The 17,966-nt window shown below is 37.9% G+C and overlaps 1 protein-coding gene across 1 annotated transcript in view; it reads left to right on the top strand.

The window, feature by feature from the left end:
* Positions 1-17,966, top strand: part of GSK3B (glycogen synthase kinase 3 beta) — a 155,858-nt gene that overhangs the window by 98,530 nt on the left and 39,362 nt on the right. Inside the window, exons 4-7 of the mRNA XM_062005361.1 lie at positions 1,771-1,881; positions 4,712-4,842; positions 6,817-6,923; positions 15,825-15,922. Of these exons, the coding sequence (XP_061861345.1) occupies positions 1,771-1,881; positions 4,712-4,842; positions 6,817-6,923; positions 15,825-15,922 (447 nt within the window). The remainder of the gene's footprint in view (positions 1-1,770; positions 1,882-4,711; positions 4,843-6,816; positions 6,924-15,824; positions 15,923-17,966) is intronic.

The following is a 17,966-nucleotide window of genomic DNA, read 5'->3' as shown; positions in this document are numbered from 1 at the left end:
TAATTGATATCTTAAAAGCTCTGACCTCTTTATCCATTTAAAGTTTGTTCTCCAGACTGATCTCCAGGTTCTTTCGTGTCGTTACCCAGTTCCTGGGACAGCACTGGGAAAGACTCCAGTGTAGGGAGGGTTTCAGAGGCTGCTGCTCTCTGTTTGTTGCAGAAGTACTATAAAGCAGATGCAAGACAGTGGGCCATTGACATTTGCTTAGTGCTGGTGCTGTTATTGCTGTTGTTTAAGCAATGCTATTTAAAAGAGTACCTTTCCATAGAGAAGAGTGATGTAAGCAGGGCCACACAAGGTGACTTGGCCTGTTAGGAGGTATTAGTAAGAACTATTAAAATGTCGTGAGAGTAGAAGCGGTTGTTGTCAAGTAATGACGATCAGAGATCTTGAATTCTGAGTCTTTAACAACAGCCAAAACCAGCAGTCTTTTGTGTGTTGAGTATTCAAGGTGTGTATTTCTGTGCGTGTTACCATGTACCATTTCTTTACTGTTTGGAGGCTGCTGCTCTTTGTTGAGACATGACAGAAACAAATAAGGGAAAGATCACTATGAGAGTAACACACCACACTGTGCTTGAAGTGACATGTTAGGTCACAGTAATGTTACTAAATGGCTATAGCTAAATGAGATTTGCTTTTAGTTATTAATATACATAGGCAGTAGACCTGTTGAGAAGGGACATAAAGACCTGATATTCTGTTCTCTTTCTGTCCACATAGTTTCTATGTGTTTTTCTCTATAGGAAGATCTATCTGTAAATACAGCAAGTGCAGATGAGGTTGCTTCTGATTAATTCACGTATCTCAAAAATAATTGTTCAGGTTGATATAGCTAATTATAACCACCCCCCAACATTAAATATATTCGCAGCTCTGATAGCATTTGCAAAGAAGGCTACATTAAAATATCAGAAGTCTTTTTAAGACTTGTTTTACTGCTGAAATTTCTCAGTTCCCCAATTAGACACTATGTGATTATAGTACTTTGTCCTTTAATTCCTCTTTGTTCATTCTTTCCTTTGCTAATGTATTCTGTAGCGAAGTACCTTATTATAAACCTATTTTTGTTATTTCTCTTACATTCATATGGACCTTTAACCTGATCTCAAATATTGAAAATGATGTTTGAGTCTTTGGTTTTGGTTTGTTCTGTTGTGGTTAAGTACAGAAATTTAAGTTGGATATAGCTGGGACATCAAAATACGTGTAAACATAATGACTGCAGACGTTAACACTGGCTTACTGAATTCCTAACTATTAAAGGATTAATAATACATATTCACTATTTGTATCCAATAAGAGCAAAGTAACATTTCTGAAATATGCAGGATTTTTTTTTCTTTAATATGTACTTGTTGAGCAGGGTGAGTTTGGGACTTTTAAATTTGCACTTCGTGGGTTTTGGCAAGTAAAAGATTATTGAGTTAATAGACTTATGTAGATAATGATGCAGATGTCACCTTGAAATATGTCCTAATGAGAGTACTGACTGGGTAGAACAATTATATCCTTGTTCCTATTAATAATCAGAAAATTACTTGTGTTGGAGACCATGTTAATTAACATGACCTTAAACATATGTTTAAGTACTAGTGCACAAGCCTGAAGGAAAAACAGCTGGGTGACACTTCACACTCCCACTGAAGAAGTACTTAAAATGTCCACAGCTTTCTCATCCCATTGACTTTTGTGAATGCTTTAATTGTACTTGATGTTTCAAATCTATTGCTTATCTTATTTTTTTTTTCTTCTTCTCTCTTTCAGAAAGATGAGGTGTACCTCAACTTGGTGCTGGACTATGTTCCTGAAACAGTATACAGAGTTGCCAGACATTATAGTCGGGCCAAACAGACACTCCCTATGATTTATGTCAAGGTAGGTAACTGATAAATGTGCTTAGATGAAGAATAACGTTCTAGGAACAGATTCTGTGGATACTTCTTTCTGACACAAGTAGTTTCCTGAAATTTATAGGAGCACAGATACCTTGAGGCAAGGAGGAAAAAAAGAAAAGAATTACTATTTGTTCTGGCAAAGGAACAGTAGAGGCTAGTGACATAAAGCAAGCACTCAAAATTTGTTACTTCACAGAAATCTTGGAATAGATGCAGAAGTCCAAGTGTGGGGGGAATGTTTTGTTTTCGAGACATCTTAGATTGAGACTAACACCAGCCAGATTAGCAGCTTTAGTTTCCTAAGATGAGGAAGACACAATAGTACAAAGGTCAGGAACTGAAAGAAGACGTTAGGAAGAATAATGTTCTCTTACCTGGTATCTTCCCTTTTTCCTGGCACATGAGTAAGTTTGTCGGCTGCCGTTGTGAGCACCAAAAGCTTGGTTTTGTCCCCACGTGGACCTCATTGGTTCTTGTCTTGAAGAGCTACATGGGGTAAGATACTTGTATGCACACTGTAGCCCCAAAACCTCTCACTTAAGTTGTCTGCAGCTTCTGTCATTTTTTACAGATTTTTACAAATTTTATTAAAATTAATAAAGATTCTTGTATTTGTCAAACGTGGGACCCATCTAAGTCTCAATAGTTCCATTTGATGTGTTGCGGTGATCACAATCCACATGCTTGTGGATGATCATGTTTTCACATGGCATTAAGTTGTTAACATGGTATCCAGGTAATATTAAAGATAAATTAGCAACAAATATTCCTGACTCACATTGATTTCTCTAGACTTCTCTTCAAATGCTTAATGCTTAAGATGAGGGTGGGCTTAAGAAACAATTTACTTGAATGAAGGTGAAAGTTACAAAAGTGAAAGCTACAAATAGTGATAGTTCCAACAATATAGTGTTGTGCCCTAACTGTATAAATTGTAAATGGTATATCTCCACAACAGCCAGCATTGATGTCTGTTTTCAAGAAAGAACAGAATTTTGTCATCCAGCAGTAACAAGTTGTACTGAAAGATCACTGTGGTCTGCTAGTAGAAACATATGTCTTCAGGTTATATGCTCCCTAAAATCTGTTAGCTTAGGTTTTGAAAAACTGTTTATATGTCTTTCATCAGTAGCCTTGCCCTAATCACTCTTGTGGAAAAATTACTTACACTTTGAGAGAAAATTCCACTTCAACTCTTTTAATTTTGCTGGATGCTTGGGACTTCCTGTTCCAGGTAGCCTGGAAAACTTATTTTTCTGTCAAGGCAGGCCTTTCATAATCCTGTATTTGAAAGGATCATGTTACCTTGATGTCATTAAAGCTTTTGCAATTTTCCAGGCATCTTGGTCACACACAGGTCAGTTCATACCTATTTGTTCACTTCTGATTGATACCCAGATAGGCAGAAAGATTCTGGGTAACAAAGAAACTGTTAAATAACTGCAGGGAAGGTTTTCTAGTAATCTTTTTGTTAATTCTTATTTGTGACTTCTAACATGCTGTTAGAAATTCTTGAAAGTGTGGGTTTTGCTATGTGGAGATGAAAGGCATCCTTTCCAAATCCTGCATGTGTTGACTTGAATTCTCAAGTTAGAGCAATCTTTTGCATTATTTTGCAATATGCTTGCACAATACATACTTCACATGTCTTGAACAGGCAATTCAGAAAACATGTTTGTTTGCTTTTCTTTGTGCAGAGTTGTGGTTTTCAGAAACGAATATGAAAACTAAAGACCTAGAGCCAAAGTTGAAGCATTTCTCCTCCCACTCTTACCTTCTGTGCCAAACAAACAAAAAAACAAGAGAGAAAGTGTGAAGAAAAAGATAGTGGTGAAAGTGCAAACATGACCTGATACCAATATCTGTCAATTGCACCTGTTTCACAGACTGTTAAAGGTGAACTGTGGAAAATGTGCTTAGAAAAATAAAAGCATGGAGGTGCATCTCCAGCATAATGTCCTACCTGTAGCTGGATTCTCAAATGGAACTTCTGGGGGGGACATGACTCATCAACCTTGAAACAGACCTTCACATACCTTTATGAGTATATATGCTATACAGCCCTAATTGTATTCAGCAGCTCTATTTTATAGCCAAAAGTGTGTAGCTCCAGCAGCTGGACATCATCCTCTTGCCCAATAATCTTGCCATGTGAAGCTTTTGGCTTTGTAGTATTTCCACTTCTTCTATTCCCCCTTGCTAAGCAGTTAGCCAGCCTTGGAAAGGGAACAGAGGAAACTCTCCCTCAGCATACTTGTTTCCTATGCCTTGCATAAAATTATTCTGAACACATGGTTTTATGTGCCTTCACTTTTGCCCAGAGATTGAAATTAAAATGAGTCTGTCCCTCACCAAGAGAAACTGGGAGATTCACTTAAGTGATAGACTGACACATAGTCCTTGGACAACATTTAACATGTTGTTAACAACTTCATCAATTGTAGGGCGGGCTTGTGGGATTTTTTGGTAGAGACTGATTTATAAAGCAGCCTTAAACACCTTTATTTTATGCATATTTTTGTGAACAACATTATTTTAAAATATTGAAAATCTGGCACAACTATTTGTTTGCAATTGTGCTCATTTTTTAAAGGACAAATGAACAAATTCGAACTGCATGTATGGGTACATGGCAAAGGGCGGATGGGAAGGTATGTGAATACCTTTCTTATCTTTGTAGCACTAAAATGCATTCACGGTCACTTTTCAGGAGATTTTTGTATTTTTTCTAAAAAGAGTTTGTGCTAAATTAATTATTTACCCTGTTTTGACTGGGAAAGCATGCCTTATGCAATGTTTCTGTGTTGCAGTTATACATGTATCAGCTGTTCCGGAGTTTAGCCTATATCCATTCCTTTGGGATCTGCCACCGGGATATAAAACCACAGAACCTCTTGCTGGACCCTGATACAGCTGTTCTAAAACTCTGTGACTTCGGAAGGTAAGCACATCTGTTGCTTGAAACCTGGCAAAAAAAGACTTCCTTCAGAGTTGATTCTTCACACAACTTTGCAAAGAAATCCTCTGTGTTCCTCAGAGGTCTTCATTTATAGTTTTGAAGGAGAAATTATCAATATTCTGTTTGCCTCTTAAATTGAACTCTTATGAGAAGGGGCAAAAAAGAGCTGGAAAAAGAGTATCAAGAGGGAGGGAATTAAAGTTTATCCTTGTTATTTGTGCAGGTATTAGGAAAAAAAATGCTGTTACATAGGGGAGAAATGCACCATGGAAAAAACCTGGACATTAGAGTGAAATGTGCTTGGGGAAGAGAGGACAGGTGCAGTAGCATAGTAACCTAAAAAGGCTAATGTTACACTTTCATAGAATCATAAAATGGTTGGGGTTGGAAGGGACCTTTAGAGATCATCCAGTCCAACCTCATTGCTAAAGCAGGACCACATCAGATCACATAGGAATGTGTCCAGACGAGTTTTCAAAACCTAGAGAAGGAAACTCCACACTCTCCCTTGGCAGCTTTATTAGTCTGCTTATACGTATACTGATTCACTTAATATTTGGAATATTATAGAGACTCGGTATCAGAAGCAACACTAATAATTGAAGCACGTAGTGGACATCTGTATACTAGTTTACAATAGCACATTTATTTCCTATATGTGTTCAAATGAATCACCTTCAGAGTCCAGCCCCCCTCCTAGAAGTGGTACAGAAATTCTGGGAATCTACACTGAGAAAGGAGATAGATTTCTTTTCAGCAGAGCTCAGTCTTTAGATTGTGCTATAACTTTGTAAACTAAAATAGGGCATGTGTGCAAGAGGTCACGGAAGCTGCTGTTGCTAAATTCACTTGCCTGTAGTGAGTGGGAATGTCAGATGGTGGTTATTCAAGCAGTGCATTGTCATGCCTCGTGGCTCAGGATTCTCCTCCTCAGCTCTACCTCACCACTGTTGGTGCAAAATAGGAATCACACTGAAACTCAGTTGTAATAAGGCATTAAAAGGTAGTACTTGTACTTTGGTATTAACAGTGGGCATGTGTTAGTTGTAGTTTCTATGTAGAAAACAGAAATCTGAAAGTTTATAAAATAGGCTAAATGGATGGTGGGATTTTCTTTGGAGACTGAGTGTCTGGAAGTCTGGATGTTGGATTTGTCTGGCTTATCATTCTGCTAAGTTTGGTGCTACTTAGTTGAATGTCATGTTTTTGAAAGGATAGTTTTGCCTTCCAGATCTAATCTTCAATTTTCAGTCTAACACTCAGTGTTAATTAAATAAGAAGTATAATATGTTCATAGTTTGATGTTCCAAAAGTAATGTGCTCTCGTGTTCTTTTATTCTCCTTCATTCTTCTAAAGACAGTGGTTGAGGCAATCCTGTAGGGTGGATGATTTGTGGCTGTTTTCTTGCAGTTTAAGGGAAGCCTTTGTGTTAGTCGTGGACCATTAAGACATGGCCACAACAGCAAAGGATCTTTTTTCCTTTGTCTCCTCATAACTCACATTCCCTTAAATAGAAAAAAGCCAGAATATTCTGATGGAAATTAAAAAAATATTTTAAAAAAAACCCATGAAAAAAACCCACCAAAGAAATCTCATTACTCGTAAGTATCCAGAGCTGTTGAACCTTAAAAAGGTAGCTATATTTGACTGAGCTGTATCTGTCCTCTTTTTTTTTTGTAAACAAACCTTTGTACCTAGAAAGAGATAACTACCAGCCAAAAGCCTGACCTTATTTATCACCTAGCTTGCAGTCAGAATTTCCCTTGCTATGTCCAGTATATGGTAGCTTTATGATGGATTGCACCAATTTCATGGTAAATCACTGAGTCTCTGGCTTGCATCTGCTTAGAAAGAACATAACACTTCAGCATTTAGGAAATGGGGGTGAGTGAAGAGTGGCAAAGCTTGTTATTGGACTGCACTGTAATATTACTACGATTTTATTTCCTTTTCAGTGCAAAACAGCTGGTTCGTGGAGAACCTAATGTCTCATACATCTGCTCTCGGTACTACAGGGCACCAGAGTTGATCTTTGGAGCCACCGATTATACCTCCAGTATAGGTAAGTATGTGTATTTGTTAGAATATGTACCAACCGCATGAGTTTTTATTCTGTACTTAAGTGTAGTTAAGTGTACTTAAGTGTACTTAAGTGAAGTTTTTAGAGATCTCAGCTGTCTTCCCCAGAGGCAGAATTTTATTGTGAGTAGTCAGGTACTATTTCTTAACAAAACAGACACATGTTGTAGATGGCTGCTGTGGTTTCTGTACCCTTTGAGATTTTGGTGTCAATTGCACTACTTAAGGAGCTTTTCCAATGCATGGGTGAAAGTCTGATTTCAAACAAAAAAATCCAGGTAGTTTTGCCATTTAGTTTAGGTATGAAAACTCAAGCCAGAAAGGCATCATGATGACTTTGCCAAGAATGACTGTAGAACACTCAAATGCTACTTCTGATATGCTGGGATTTAGGCACAAATAGTTCTGTAACTGTCTTTTTAGTAAAGAGTTTGTAGTGAGAGGCAAAACATGGCCTAATGATTTGCTTTAAACTCTACTGTGTACAGCAGTCTTTCTGATTCGACATATTCTGTTAACTTTTGCTATCCTTTAGTCATGAATAAGATTTCTGATACCTGGCATGTATTTGTGACATGGAAATGTTAGGGAAGCTGGAGGTTTTGATAGAGGACAGGGAATAGCCAGGTGTTCTTAAAGTGGAGTCCTAAAAATGAACAGATAAATTAACAGCAGTAAGTTGGCTGATTGTGGAGAACTCCAGTTTTTCAGTCAAGATATTCAGTGGGCTCCAAGTGCTACTGCTAAGGAGTTCCCCGGTATTGTGCTAAGCTTTTGCCATGCTTATGGACTTGAGCCGTTCAGACAACGTTTAATATCTTCAAAAGGATTTGGAGATCATGATCAAGTTTTGGCAGAATATGTTTATAAGCCATTAAAGTATATTTAAAGTTAGTATATGCTAACTAATGTTAAACTCAATGGCTAGCTGGCTGGCTGGCTTGTTTCAATTCTGCGGTTCTTTGAAAAAAGCATTCCTGAAGAGCTGCCTGCTCTCACTAACTTTTTTTTTTCTCCCATTAGTTATTCATCTGTCTGTGTTAGGGAAACACTTGTGTAACTACATGGTAGGAAAAAAGAGACAAAACCATAAGAAGGTGGGGGAAAGTAATGGCATAATGAAGATAAAGGGGCAGAACTTACTTTATGATTGGCTGTTGCCAAAAGTGGCAGCCCCAGCCCTACTGTTTCTTGCCCCTGGGTACCCTAGCTCTCAGTCTGTTCAATGTAACAATTCAGCCTCAACTGACAAGAGGCTTTTGGTTAGGTTAACTTTCTGCTACATTTGTGAGTTGAATCAGCATTAAGGTGTAGTTGGATAAGTAGCAGGACTCAGGTAAAAGCAAACTGGCGGGAGCTTGTGAGGGAGAAGGCAGCAGCTGATCCTGGTTGACATCATTTTGCCAGCTGAGAGCTAATAGATTGGCTCAGCTGTGTTATCAGAGTGCACAGAGACAAGTTTTTCTGGAGGATAACTGTGTAAAACAAATATTTTAGGTGTCACCAGAAGAGACTGCTTAATAGATAAGCCTGTGAAATGTGTTTTGCTCCAACTGTATAATGAATTTAATCTTGCAATTTTTTGCACACCCTTTTTAAAGTTAGGTTTTTTGTTTTCTTACCTGCCAGTCTCTAAAATAGTTCTAATAAGACTAGTATTCTAAAGTGAAGAGTCTATTTTCGACTTAACAAATAAAATATTTTAAATATGGCTCATACTTTCCCGTGCCACTCCAACCCTGTCCCCACAAATTTCTCTGAAACTTGCATGGGATAGCATGAAAATGAAGTTCAGCAAATACTCCTTCCTTCCTGTCTTTTCTTCCCATCACTTCCTTCTCAACAAAATCTTTGCATTTGGAAACTGAGAAGTAATAAAAAGCTTTTACAAGCTTAGGTTGCAGTTTTCCAATATTTTACAGCATGTTAGAAATTCTAGGGATATTTTTTTCTCCCGCTGCTGTTTTCAGCAACAAAAAGTACCAGGATATATTCCTTAGCTGTTGCTAGATATGCAGGAGTTTCCTGTTTCAGATAGGATTACTCATCCAACTCAACCAGCATTGTTTGTACACCAACCAACAAACACAGATAGCTCACTTAAAAGAGAGGAAGAGGAAGGAACATTTAATTTTGACAATTTTATCCATAGCTCTGAGGATGGAGAAGTAACTGAAATGCTTCAATATTGTCATGCTGCATTTTAATTTGTTTTTATGTGGACATGCTTATGTTTTCTACTTCTTGTTTTCTTCTGAGTTGTTAACACGACAGTCTTTTTCCTGCTAGAGAGTCTTTTTCTCTATATAAGTATCCACTTGTGTGCGTGGTAACAAAAACTGAGCTTACATGTAGAGGAGAGGTGTTCACTCTTCTGTTTAAATATACTATCTTAAAACTACATTAAAAATCAGTGAGGAGTATGAAATAAAGTGTTCCAAGCTGAACTTTTTGTACATTATCTGCTCTTTTCCTAAGGGTTTTTGTTGTTTGCTAATCTTAACGGTAGGGTTTATGATTGTAATGTGCTGCAATATAGCAATTAGAAGTGCTGAATTTGTCCTTGTGACACTGGTGGCTCAAGACCCCCAGTACCTCCCAGCCATCAGGACCATTTCAGTAGTTATTTATCCTGTTTAGCACTGTAGCCAGGAATTGCATTAAGCTGTCTGGCTTTGTCTAGATTGTCTTTTAACACATGAATTTGTCCTTGCAACATTACTTGCCTCTTCAGTGTAGCAGAAACTACAATTGGTTTCAGAATATATCTTTTAATCCTGGATGTCACAATAGAGCTGTAAAGTGGCTGTTAAGTTCTAGAATCTTGATTATTTCATCAAAGTTCATGATTTGAATTCTCACCCAAAAAGTCCCTTTAAAAATAACTTACAAGCAGGGATAGTATTTTATTGTGCTTTTGCAAAGTATTGCAGTAGTGTTTTATTTAAATATACATAATAGCAGGAGAAGCATCAAAACACATTTACTGCAGTTAATGCCTGTACATGTGTCATCCAGGAGACCTGGGGCTATCGTTAAAATAATGACCTGGGAAATTATCTATTGGAGTTTTAAAATAATCCCTGTTGCCAAACAGCTACAAATCCAGGCCTGTAATGGCTGTGTAAGGGATTTTTCACCGGTCAAGCACAAGTGTTTGTGCCACTTGGGTGCCTTCCTAGCATGTATAGTTTAGGCCTTTGTGCACCTTTGACTATTAATTCTGCAAGTATGTGCATGTCTCTAAGGCTTGCTGGGGATACCATGTAGTTTTGTTCCTGCAGCTGATTTGCAGGAGGCTTTTTTTGCAAACCAAGCACCTTGGCTATCCCTTGACAGCATTTTGGCTGAAGCTTCTTCCTTGCAGGTCTGTGTGTGTTACACCATCCCAGCATATGTTGCTGGCATGGTGCCAGCTGCACTGGTCACATGGGTGCTGCTGACTGGTGAAAAACTGTGGGATGGCTGCCCGCATTGCCTACAACATCCTGGTATAAACATAGGTGCTGGAGCAGAGGTGAATGCAGAGGTTTCCATTGCCACGTGATCCTCTTATATAAAAAGACGCTGTTCAGTTAAGCTTTGCCTCTGTAATGTTTTTTTCACTAGGTTAGATGATGAGGCAATGGAGGACTCCCCAGAATGTGGTGGTGGTTCTGGATAACAAGGGTCTGTTGTTCTTGGCACATTTTCTCCATCTCTGCACTGGTAGGAGTGGAGAGCATTCCAGAGGGAACATTTATAGCCACTGTCAGAGAAAGATTGATCTGTGTGGCTGTATTGCTGGCTGCTCTTGGAGTGTCCAAAAATAAGTCTCATGAAGTTATTCATTCACTTCTTAGCAAGTGCTAAGACAGAGGGAGAGAGTATTTCACCTGAGGAGTCTGGAGTAGAAACTCCTCTGGAGGCATGCTGAATCTCATCAAATGCATTCATTTACTGAACTGTTCTATCACCTGTCATTGTAGTTTCATTTTTTTTTATCGCAGAAGAATATAGTTCGTGTGTTTACCTTTTGTTCCAAATACTGGTACAACAAACACTTTCCAACCGTTTTCAGGTTTTAGCCTTATCCTATCTCTGTGGTAGTTTGATTTGAAAAACTTGGACCCACATACAACACTGAAATCTAGATTTTTTTTATTATTTTTTTTTTTGCTGCTCTTATGGCATTTCAAAAATTGTCCTGTACAAGCAGCAATGAAAGGTACTTTGGGCTTTGGCACATGACAACTGGAAGCTGCTGATTTTATGACTTCCTAGAGGTGTTTTTCTGAGTCCTGGTTTCTTCTCTGATAGTTTATTTCCACAGTTTCCAGAGCAGCAAATTTGAGTTACCTCCAAAATAGAGTAACTCCATCAAGTTCAAGGGATAGTGAGACAGACATGAATAGATTGGGGGGGGGGGGGGGGGGGGGCGACTGCAGAAAGGTAAATGTGCCCCATAAAGTGTTAGATAAAAGCAAAGTTCTTAATTTGTAGTAAATGGATGAGAGTAGGCTCAACTTCCCCTCCCCCCTTCATGACCTCAAGATAGTAAGTTAGAGGACCTGGAATATAATACAATGAATAATGCTTGTGATGTGAAGAGGGCTAGCTACTCAGCTTGGAAAGGCAGACTTTGAGATCAAGAAGTGAAATTCTTGGATGGGGTATTCTGTCACAGACAACTGCAAATGGCCATTGCTCACTTAAATTGAAGCTAAGCAGTGTATTATGGGTTGTCTTGGAACATGCTTCTTCCTTAACTAAAGAGAAGTCTTAATTTTCTTACCTTCTCTAATGTTGAAAAGGCATTCAAAAGCAAGGGTATTACACAAGTTATGTCCATCTAACAACTGCAAAGATTAGTCAAGTAGCAGAAATGTCAGAAAAGTTTTGTAGTAAAACAGACTGTATGAATTTTTGTGTGCTTAAATTAGTGCAGGTAGTTCACATGATAAAGGTATTTGTGTTCTTCAATCTACAAAAGGTATGGCATTAGCTACTATTGTATGAAAGCTATTTGAAATAAGCTTATTTGAAGGTTGCTTTTGATTGACAGTTTCCAATCTACTGTTCATGCTGTTTAGATTCCATTTCCCAAAGGTACGAAGAAAGTAGCCTTGCTCAGTTTCTTCTATTTCAAATTAATAGATTTTAGTATTTTGTCTTAAGGTTTCACATTAGCTCAACTAGTTTGGCATAAGGATGGTATGGTACCCTGTTTATAAACAAGCTTAAAGCATGTGAATGGTAGTCATACTTTGCCTTCATTAAATTGCACATACTAAAAAGAAAATTCACAAAATGCTTCCCTTCCCATGGGAGTGGATAGTTACACTGCAAGCTTGTTCTGAAACGTTATTAACCCGTAATACTTAGCTGTGACTGTGAAGGCAGAACAGGGTCTGGGAAGGAGCTATCAAAACCTAATTTTAGCATTATCACTTCTCTTGCGTAACGTGTCTTTAAATCTAGAATTTAGTACATTGTTTACTTCAGGCTTGAGAAGAATGTTACTATCAAAATTTGGAAGATTAATTTAAAATGCTAGATTCAAAGACGGAGGAGAAAAGGCAAATTATCCTGGAGTCAATTTTTAGTCCTGTTAAAGTCAGTAGCATAAAATTTTGTCAAGTTTCAGCAGAGCTGAAATTGCGCAGTTTCTTCCCTATAGTATGTTGCTCACCAGAGTTTTAGAAACACCTATGTAAATTGTGTTTTGTTGCCATTCCTGCTTGGAGCTGCTCAAGTTAGCCTCTGCTTGCTGGCTTTTGTTGAGGATGCTTCAAGGATTTGTTCACTTCCTTGCCCAGGGAACTCTGATGAAGTCCTAATTTGGAAGTTGGTGAAATTACACTCCTGGAAAACAGCTGATGATTTTTTTTAATGCCTGTATCTTATTTCAGTGTGTGTTTAAAGTGTTAGGTAGGCAAATCAAACAAAATTAGACTGACTTCAGACAAGGCGTTTGGAAGATTTCAGTGCTTGGGGAACAACTACACAGGTTTCTGGTGGATTTGTTCTGTTTGATGGATTAAACTCATCACCAATATAGCAATTATTCCCCCAGACTTCCCCAGCTATTTCCTCATGACATACGTCCCTGTGGGGTTGGATTTTTTTTCTTCTCCTTCTGGTGTGTTCTCAGCTTTCTCATATACCCTCTACAGTTTCTGCTTGGCTTCCTTGCTTGAGCAAGGACGTGCCCATCTTTTGACTTCCTTGCAGCTGTGACTTGGCAGGGTGGGGACAAGCCCAGTACATGTCCAGGGACAGAGTCCTCCTTTACTCAGCAGCAATACTGATGCGTGCCCTCCCTGCTGTTTTTACAAAACTTCTGTAATGAATTCAAGACTTGAGCCTTTTCAGACTTGTGTGAAATTGGCTGGTGGAATGCAAAAGCATTTCAGGAGACTGGGAAAGGATAAAACAGCACAAAGCCAACTTCGTGGACCAGCCAGACCTGAAAGTTGTTTAAAGCAGGTTTAAAAAGCCACAGTCTAATTTTAAAAAAAGCTCATTTTCGTGTAGTTTACAAATTTTAAAAGGAAATGAGTTTTGAATGTTGCTTTGGTTTGTGTATGTTCTGTCAAATACTTTCCCTTCTCATATATTGGGATTTTTTTCAGTGCAAAATAAGGATTGAAAGTGCAAATAATAGTTATAGCTTTGGGGTACCATTTGTTTTGTGTAGTCAGTGTAAAGGACTTGGCTTTTTCAAAAGCCTTTAAGAAGACTTTTTAAGTTACAGTACACTGACTACTTAGTACATTATACTGTTTCTTAGTACTGAAGAAATCTCTGCTATCCATGGAACTGTTGTGTAATTTCCTACAAATCTAGTATGCTGAGATGACATAAGTGAACTTTTATTGAATTATTTATTTTACGTCTTTTTGTTGCGTGTATTGGTCCAAAAGCAGGAGAGAGAGAATTTTAGCAGTTGGATGCAATTAAATGTTCTTTACCATGCCTCCTTTATTTGCTGCCCAAAAGGGATTTTAGCACCTTTTTGGCCATATCAGCTTTTATTACATTGGTGACTTAATCAGCTTTTATTACATATGACTAAAAGATCAAAATCGTAATCTAATTTGTCTCCTTGTTGAGATTCAAGGCTCAAAATTTGGATTATTTCTGGTTGTTGTTTGTGTTTGAAATAGTTACTTTTTAGGATCAAGGATGCTGTGGTGTTTTTGCTAAGGCATTATATAAAAAACCATCCGTTTAACTTACAGGTGAATGATTTCAAAAGCTGCAGTAATGAGCAGTGCTTTTTGTCTGCCATTATGTTCCAATTGAACTATACCTTTCTTGAAGAGGGAGAAGTATTTTTGCACAGTCCCTCTTTTGTTTAGAAAGAGGAGAAGGGAAAATCTGTTGCTATCTGGCAGATTTTGTTATCAATATTGAATTCCTGAAAGTTGCTTTTAAATTATTTTTTGCATCAGTCACTACTGTCTGTGACAAAGTGATAATGCATTGTTTAGAGAATTGTCAGAGCCCTTTTTCTTACACAGACCTTTAGCCATAACTGACAATGTTGTGTTGTGTGCATTGTGTCCTGCTTCCCAATGGCATAATTTAAATACATGGGGCAATAAGGGTCTCTGTTGTAGCATGGATTATCTCTGGTTGGAATAGGCCTGAGGAGGTAAATTCTCTGGGTTTTGAGTTGTGATACTACTGTTACTGGGAGGACAGGAAAGTTGGCTTGTAAAAGTAGGTGAGAGTTGAAAAAAAGATGGGTGGAGGGGAATTGGTTTTGTTTCCTTCCTTTTTGAGGCATTACAGCATTATAGGTTTTATATATGTTCTGTTACTGATTGCTTGTTTGAAGTTAGATTTTGTAAGTTTTCAGATATACATTGAAGAAATTATTACTTTTTTTCTAGAAAACTTTACAGTCAATTTTTTAGCAGCAGTTATTTCTGAACCTAGGCACAATACCTTTACTGCGTTAAACAGTTTAAACTTCAGTATTTGGTGTGCAGTTACAGCATATTCTCACAAACATCTGCTATGCAGTGTTTGCTGCATTTGTTTCATTGGATTTTTTTGTTCAAATTAACTGTTTCAAAAATAAAATGCTATATTGTGTTACACGTACTCTTAAGTTGCTGTTGAAGTATTTGTCTTATTTATGTGCAAGACAATACACCTGTCATAGATTGTGAAAATGTTCTTCGTGTAGAGGAATAGCTGCTAGTGACTACTTGTGGCTTTCGCTATATGTATAAAAATTAGTTGGTGGCTTCTTCTATGGATGTTGCTGACCTGACCTATGACTTAAGTTCTGTTGTCAAGCCAAGTTTGCAAATGGAAGGGAACTGGCATAAAGATAAGGTCGTCTTGTGACTGAGTTAGAGAGACTGTCTCTCAAAACTCTTCATATTTGCAGTACCAGTTCATCTGCTGGTGTATGTATTCTTCCAGTATACAAGTGAAAAATTTAATCCATTCAACATTGAGAAACCATAAAAACATTAACTATGTGGTGGATGATACCTGTGCATGATTCATGGTCGACATGGCTTAAAAACAACACAAAGGTTTGGGAAAATTGTTTATTTTCAGATGATAAATGTTTTTGGATCTTTTTTCCTATGTGTGTAAGTTTTATTGACAATATCTTAGTGTTTAAACAGTGTTTTCCAGTCCTTGTTTTCTCATGGTTTGATTTTGAAGACTGCCCACCATTGCTTTATGCCAAGTGTCTGTGTTTTCTAGATTAACATTTAGTAGGGGAATGGGTTTTTTTTTCCTTTTAGCTGTGCTATATACACTCTTAAACTTGACAAGGAATAAAGTAAGTAGCTTAAAATTGCCTTTTTTTTCATTAATGTCCTAGTATGTACCTTTTACTGATACTTTTCGCTGTCTTCCACTTCCTCTTTAGATGTGTGGTCAGCAGGCTGTGTATTGGCTGAACTGTTACTAGGACAACCAATCTTTCCAGGTGACAGTGGTGTGGATCAGTTGGTGGAAATAATCAAGGTATGAAATTTTAAGTGTTGTTTTGACTGCATTATTCCTTGGGAATCCGCAGGAAACGTGCATTGTTACAATTTTGTCACCATTGTGCAGGATGTTGCATGTAAACTGTTTCAAAACGCTTCTCATGCTTTTTCGAGAACTTGATGTTGTTTTTTTGCCCCGATTGTAGTCATGCATAATGCTCTATTGTCTTTTAATTGTATAGGGTTTTTTCCTCTTAAAGGGTTGCACTTTCAGTTTCTTGGAAATAGTGCTTACATACTGAGCCAATATTTATTAATGTGTCATTTTAATTCTTTAAGAATCTGGCTCTTTTTCCTTTGTTGCATGCAATTGGTAACTGGATTTGAAAACAGTGTTACTATATTTCTTTGTGCCAGATTCTTCACATACGTAGCCTCTTCTTCCTTCCTTCCTTCCAGCTTTTTAAAGTAAAATGTGAGACACTCCTTTTTGCAGATAGCCAATGGTGAAATGTAGGGCAAAGGTACCTTCCACCTGAAGAATCTTGTCTTTTTCAAGCGAAAAAGACCTAATGTTTCAGAATACATAACATTTTTGTATCACTTATGTCCAAACACATCTTGATTGATTTCATTTAGTAAGCTGTGCATATTCTGTGATTATCAAATTAGAGGTATGGAAGAGGAACTTATAGCTTAAAATATTAGTCTGACTTCACAGCACCCTAGTCTCTCCCGCCTCCTTCAACTTCTACAGTGACGCAAGTAGAGCAAGTGTATTTTTCCTCAGAATCTACCCTTAATAAGATGGGAGCATTATAGAGGATGTGTGCAAACACTGTTCGGCTTCATTGATTTCATAACCAGCAAGGAGACTATTGCTAAGAGAATTTCCTCCTTGGTTTTGCCACTTAACTGAGACCTTAATGCATGTATATGTGTGTGGTGTGCATGTGAAAAAACCCTCAAAACCAAAATGTGTGGGTGGAAGAGTAAAACTTCCTACTTGTCTGTGTTGTTCACTGCAAGAGCTGCTGGTGTCTTTTGTCCCTGTCTTAACAACGTATGACACCAAGAAACAACAAGTAGTCATTCCTTGGCATGGAGGACATGGACTGATGAGACTTGTTTCTGCTCTACAGTCTCAGGGACATCTGCCCTGACTTTTCTAGGTTCTCACCAGTGTCTCCTCCAGCCTTTGACCGTGTAAACCTAGGTTCTGTTGCAGCAGATTTCTGTCTGTCCTGGTGGAAATGCTCCAGTTATAACTTTCTTCTGGAGACTTCGTGGCTTGCATGTACTTCTTTACAACTTTCTTGATTTCTAATGATTGCCTTTCTGCCCAGTGTATTTCAAACTCAGGACATCCAAATAGGGTTAGTTTACATAGGAAACACTAGTGGAAAACTATAGTTGCTGTCAGAAGTTGGGCTGGTGATGGCACGAGTGCCAGTTTTTTCCTTTTGAGAAGTGTCTTAGAGTAGTGCACTGCTTTCTACTGCTTTCATGAGATGGAAGTGGACCCTGTGAACACTTAGCCAGATAATAGCCAGAGTTCCTCCAGAGTTTGTGCAATAACCAGTAACATTTGCCTTCAGACTTTTTCAAAAAGTCCCATTTTGTTTCTTAATTAATGTCTGCAACCCTGAACGAATCGAACAATTTTTTTTTGTAAATACAACTGTTCAAATCACAGTGACAGTCCTGTAAGTCCTTATGTGGCTCAATGGGAAATCTGAGAGTAGAGACACCTTATCAGCAAAACCATAGTGCTCTGCCTTGCCATTTCCTTTTGATTGTCACCATGTGTAAGTACAATAATGAGGAAATAGATGTCCTCTCATTATTGACATGCTTGCCAAGCAGAGATTGTGGTTTGGTTCCAAAGTTTGATAGAAGCTATTATTAGTTGGATGTTTTCAGTTCTGCAGTACTGGAAGTAAACTTCTGTGAACTAATAATTTTATAGCATGCATGTGCTGCAGTTTTGATGATTTTACTTTGTTTACACTTAAGTTGTACTGAAGCAGAGGAATGTTTTAGTAAAATTACTGATAGCCTATGTACCATCTGTGGTTTCG

This window comes from Colius striatus, chromosome 1, assembly GCF_028858725.1.
Source record: "Colius striatus isolate bColStr4 chromosome 1, bColStr4.1.hap1, whole genome shotgun sequence".
Taxonomy (NCBI): Eukaryota; Metazoa; Chordata; class Aves; order Coliiformes; family Coliidae; genus Colius; species Colius striatus.
This window is presented reverse-complemented; position numbering and strand designations above follow the sequence as displayed.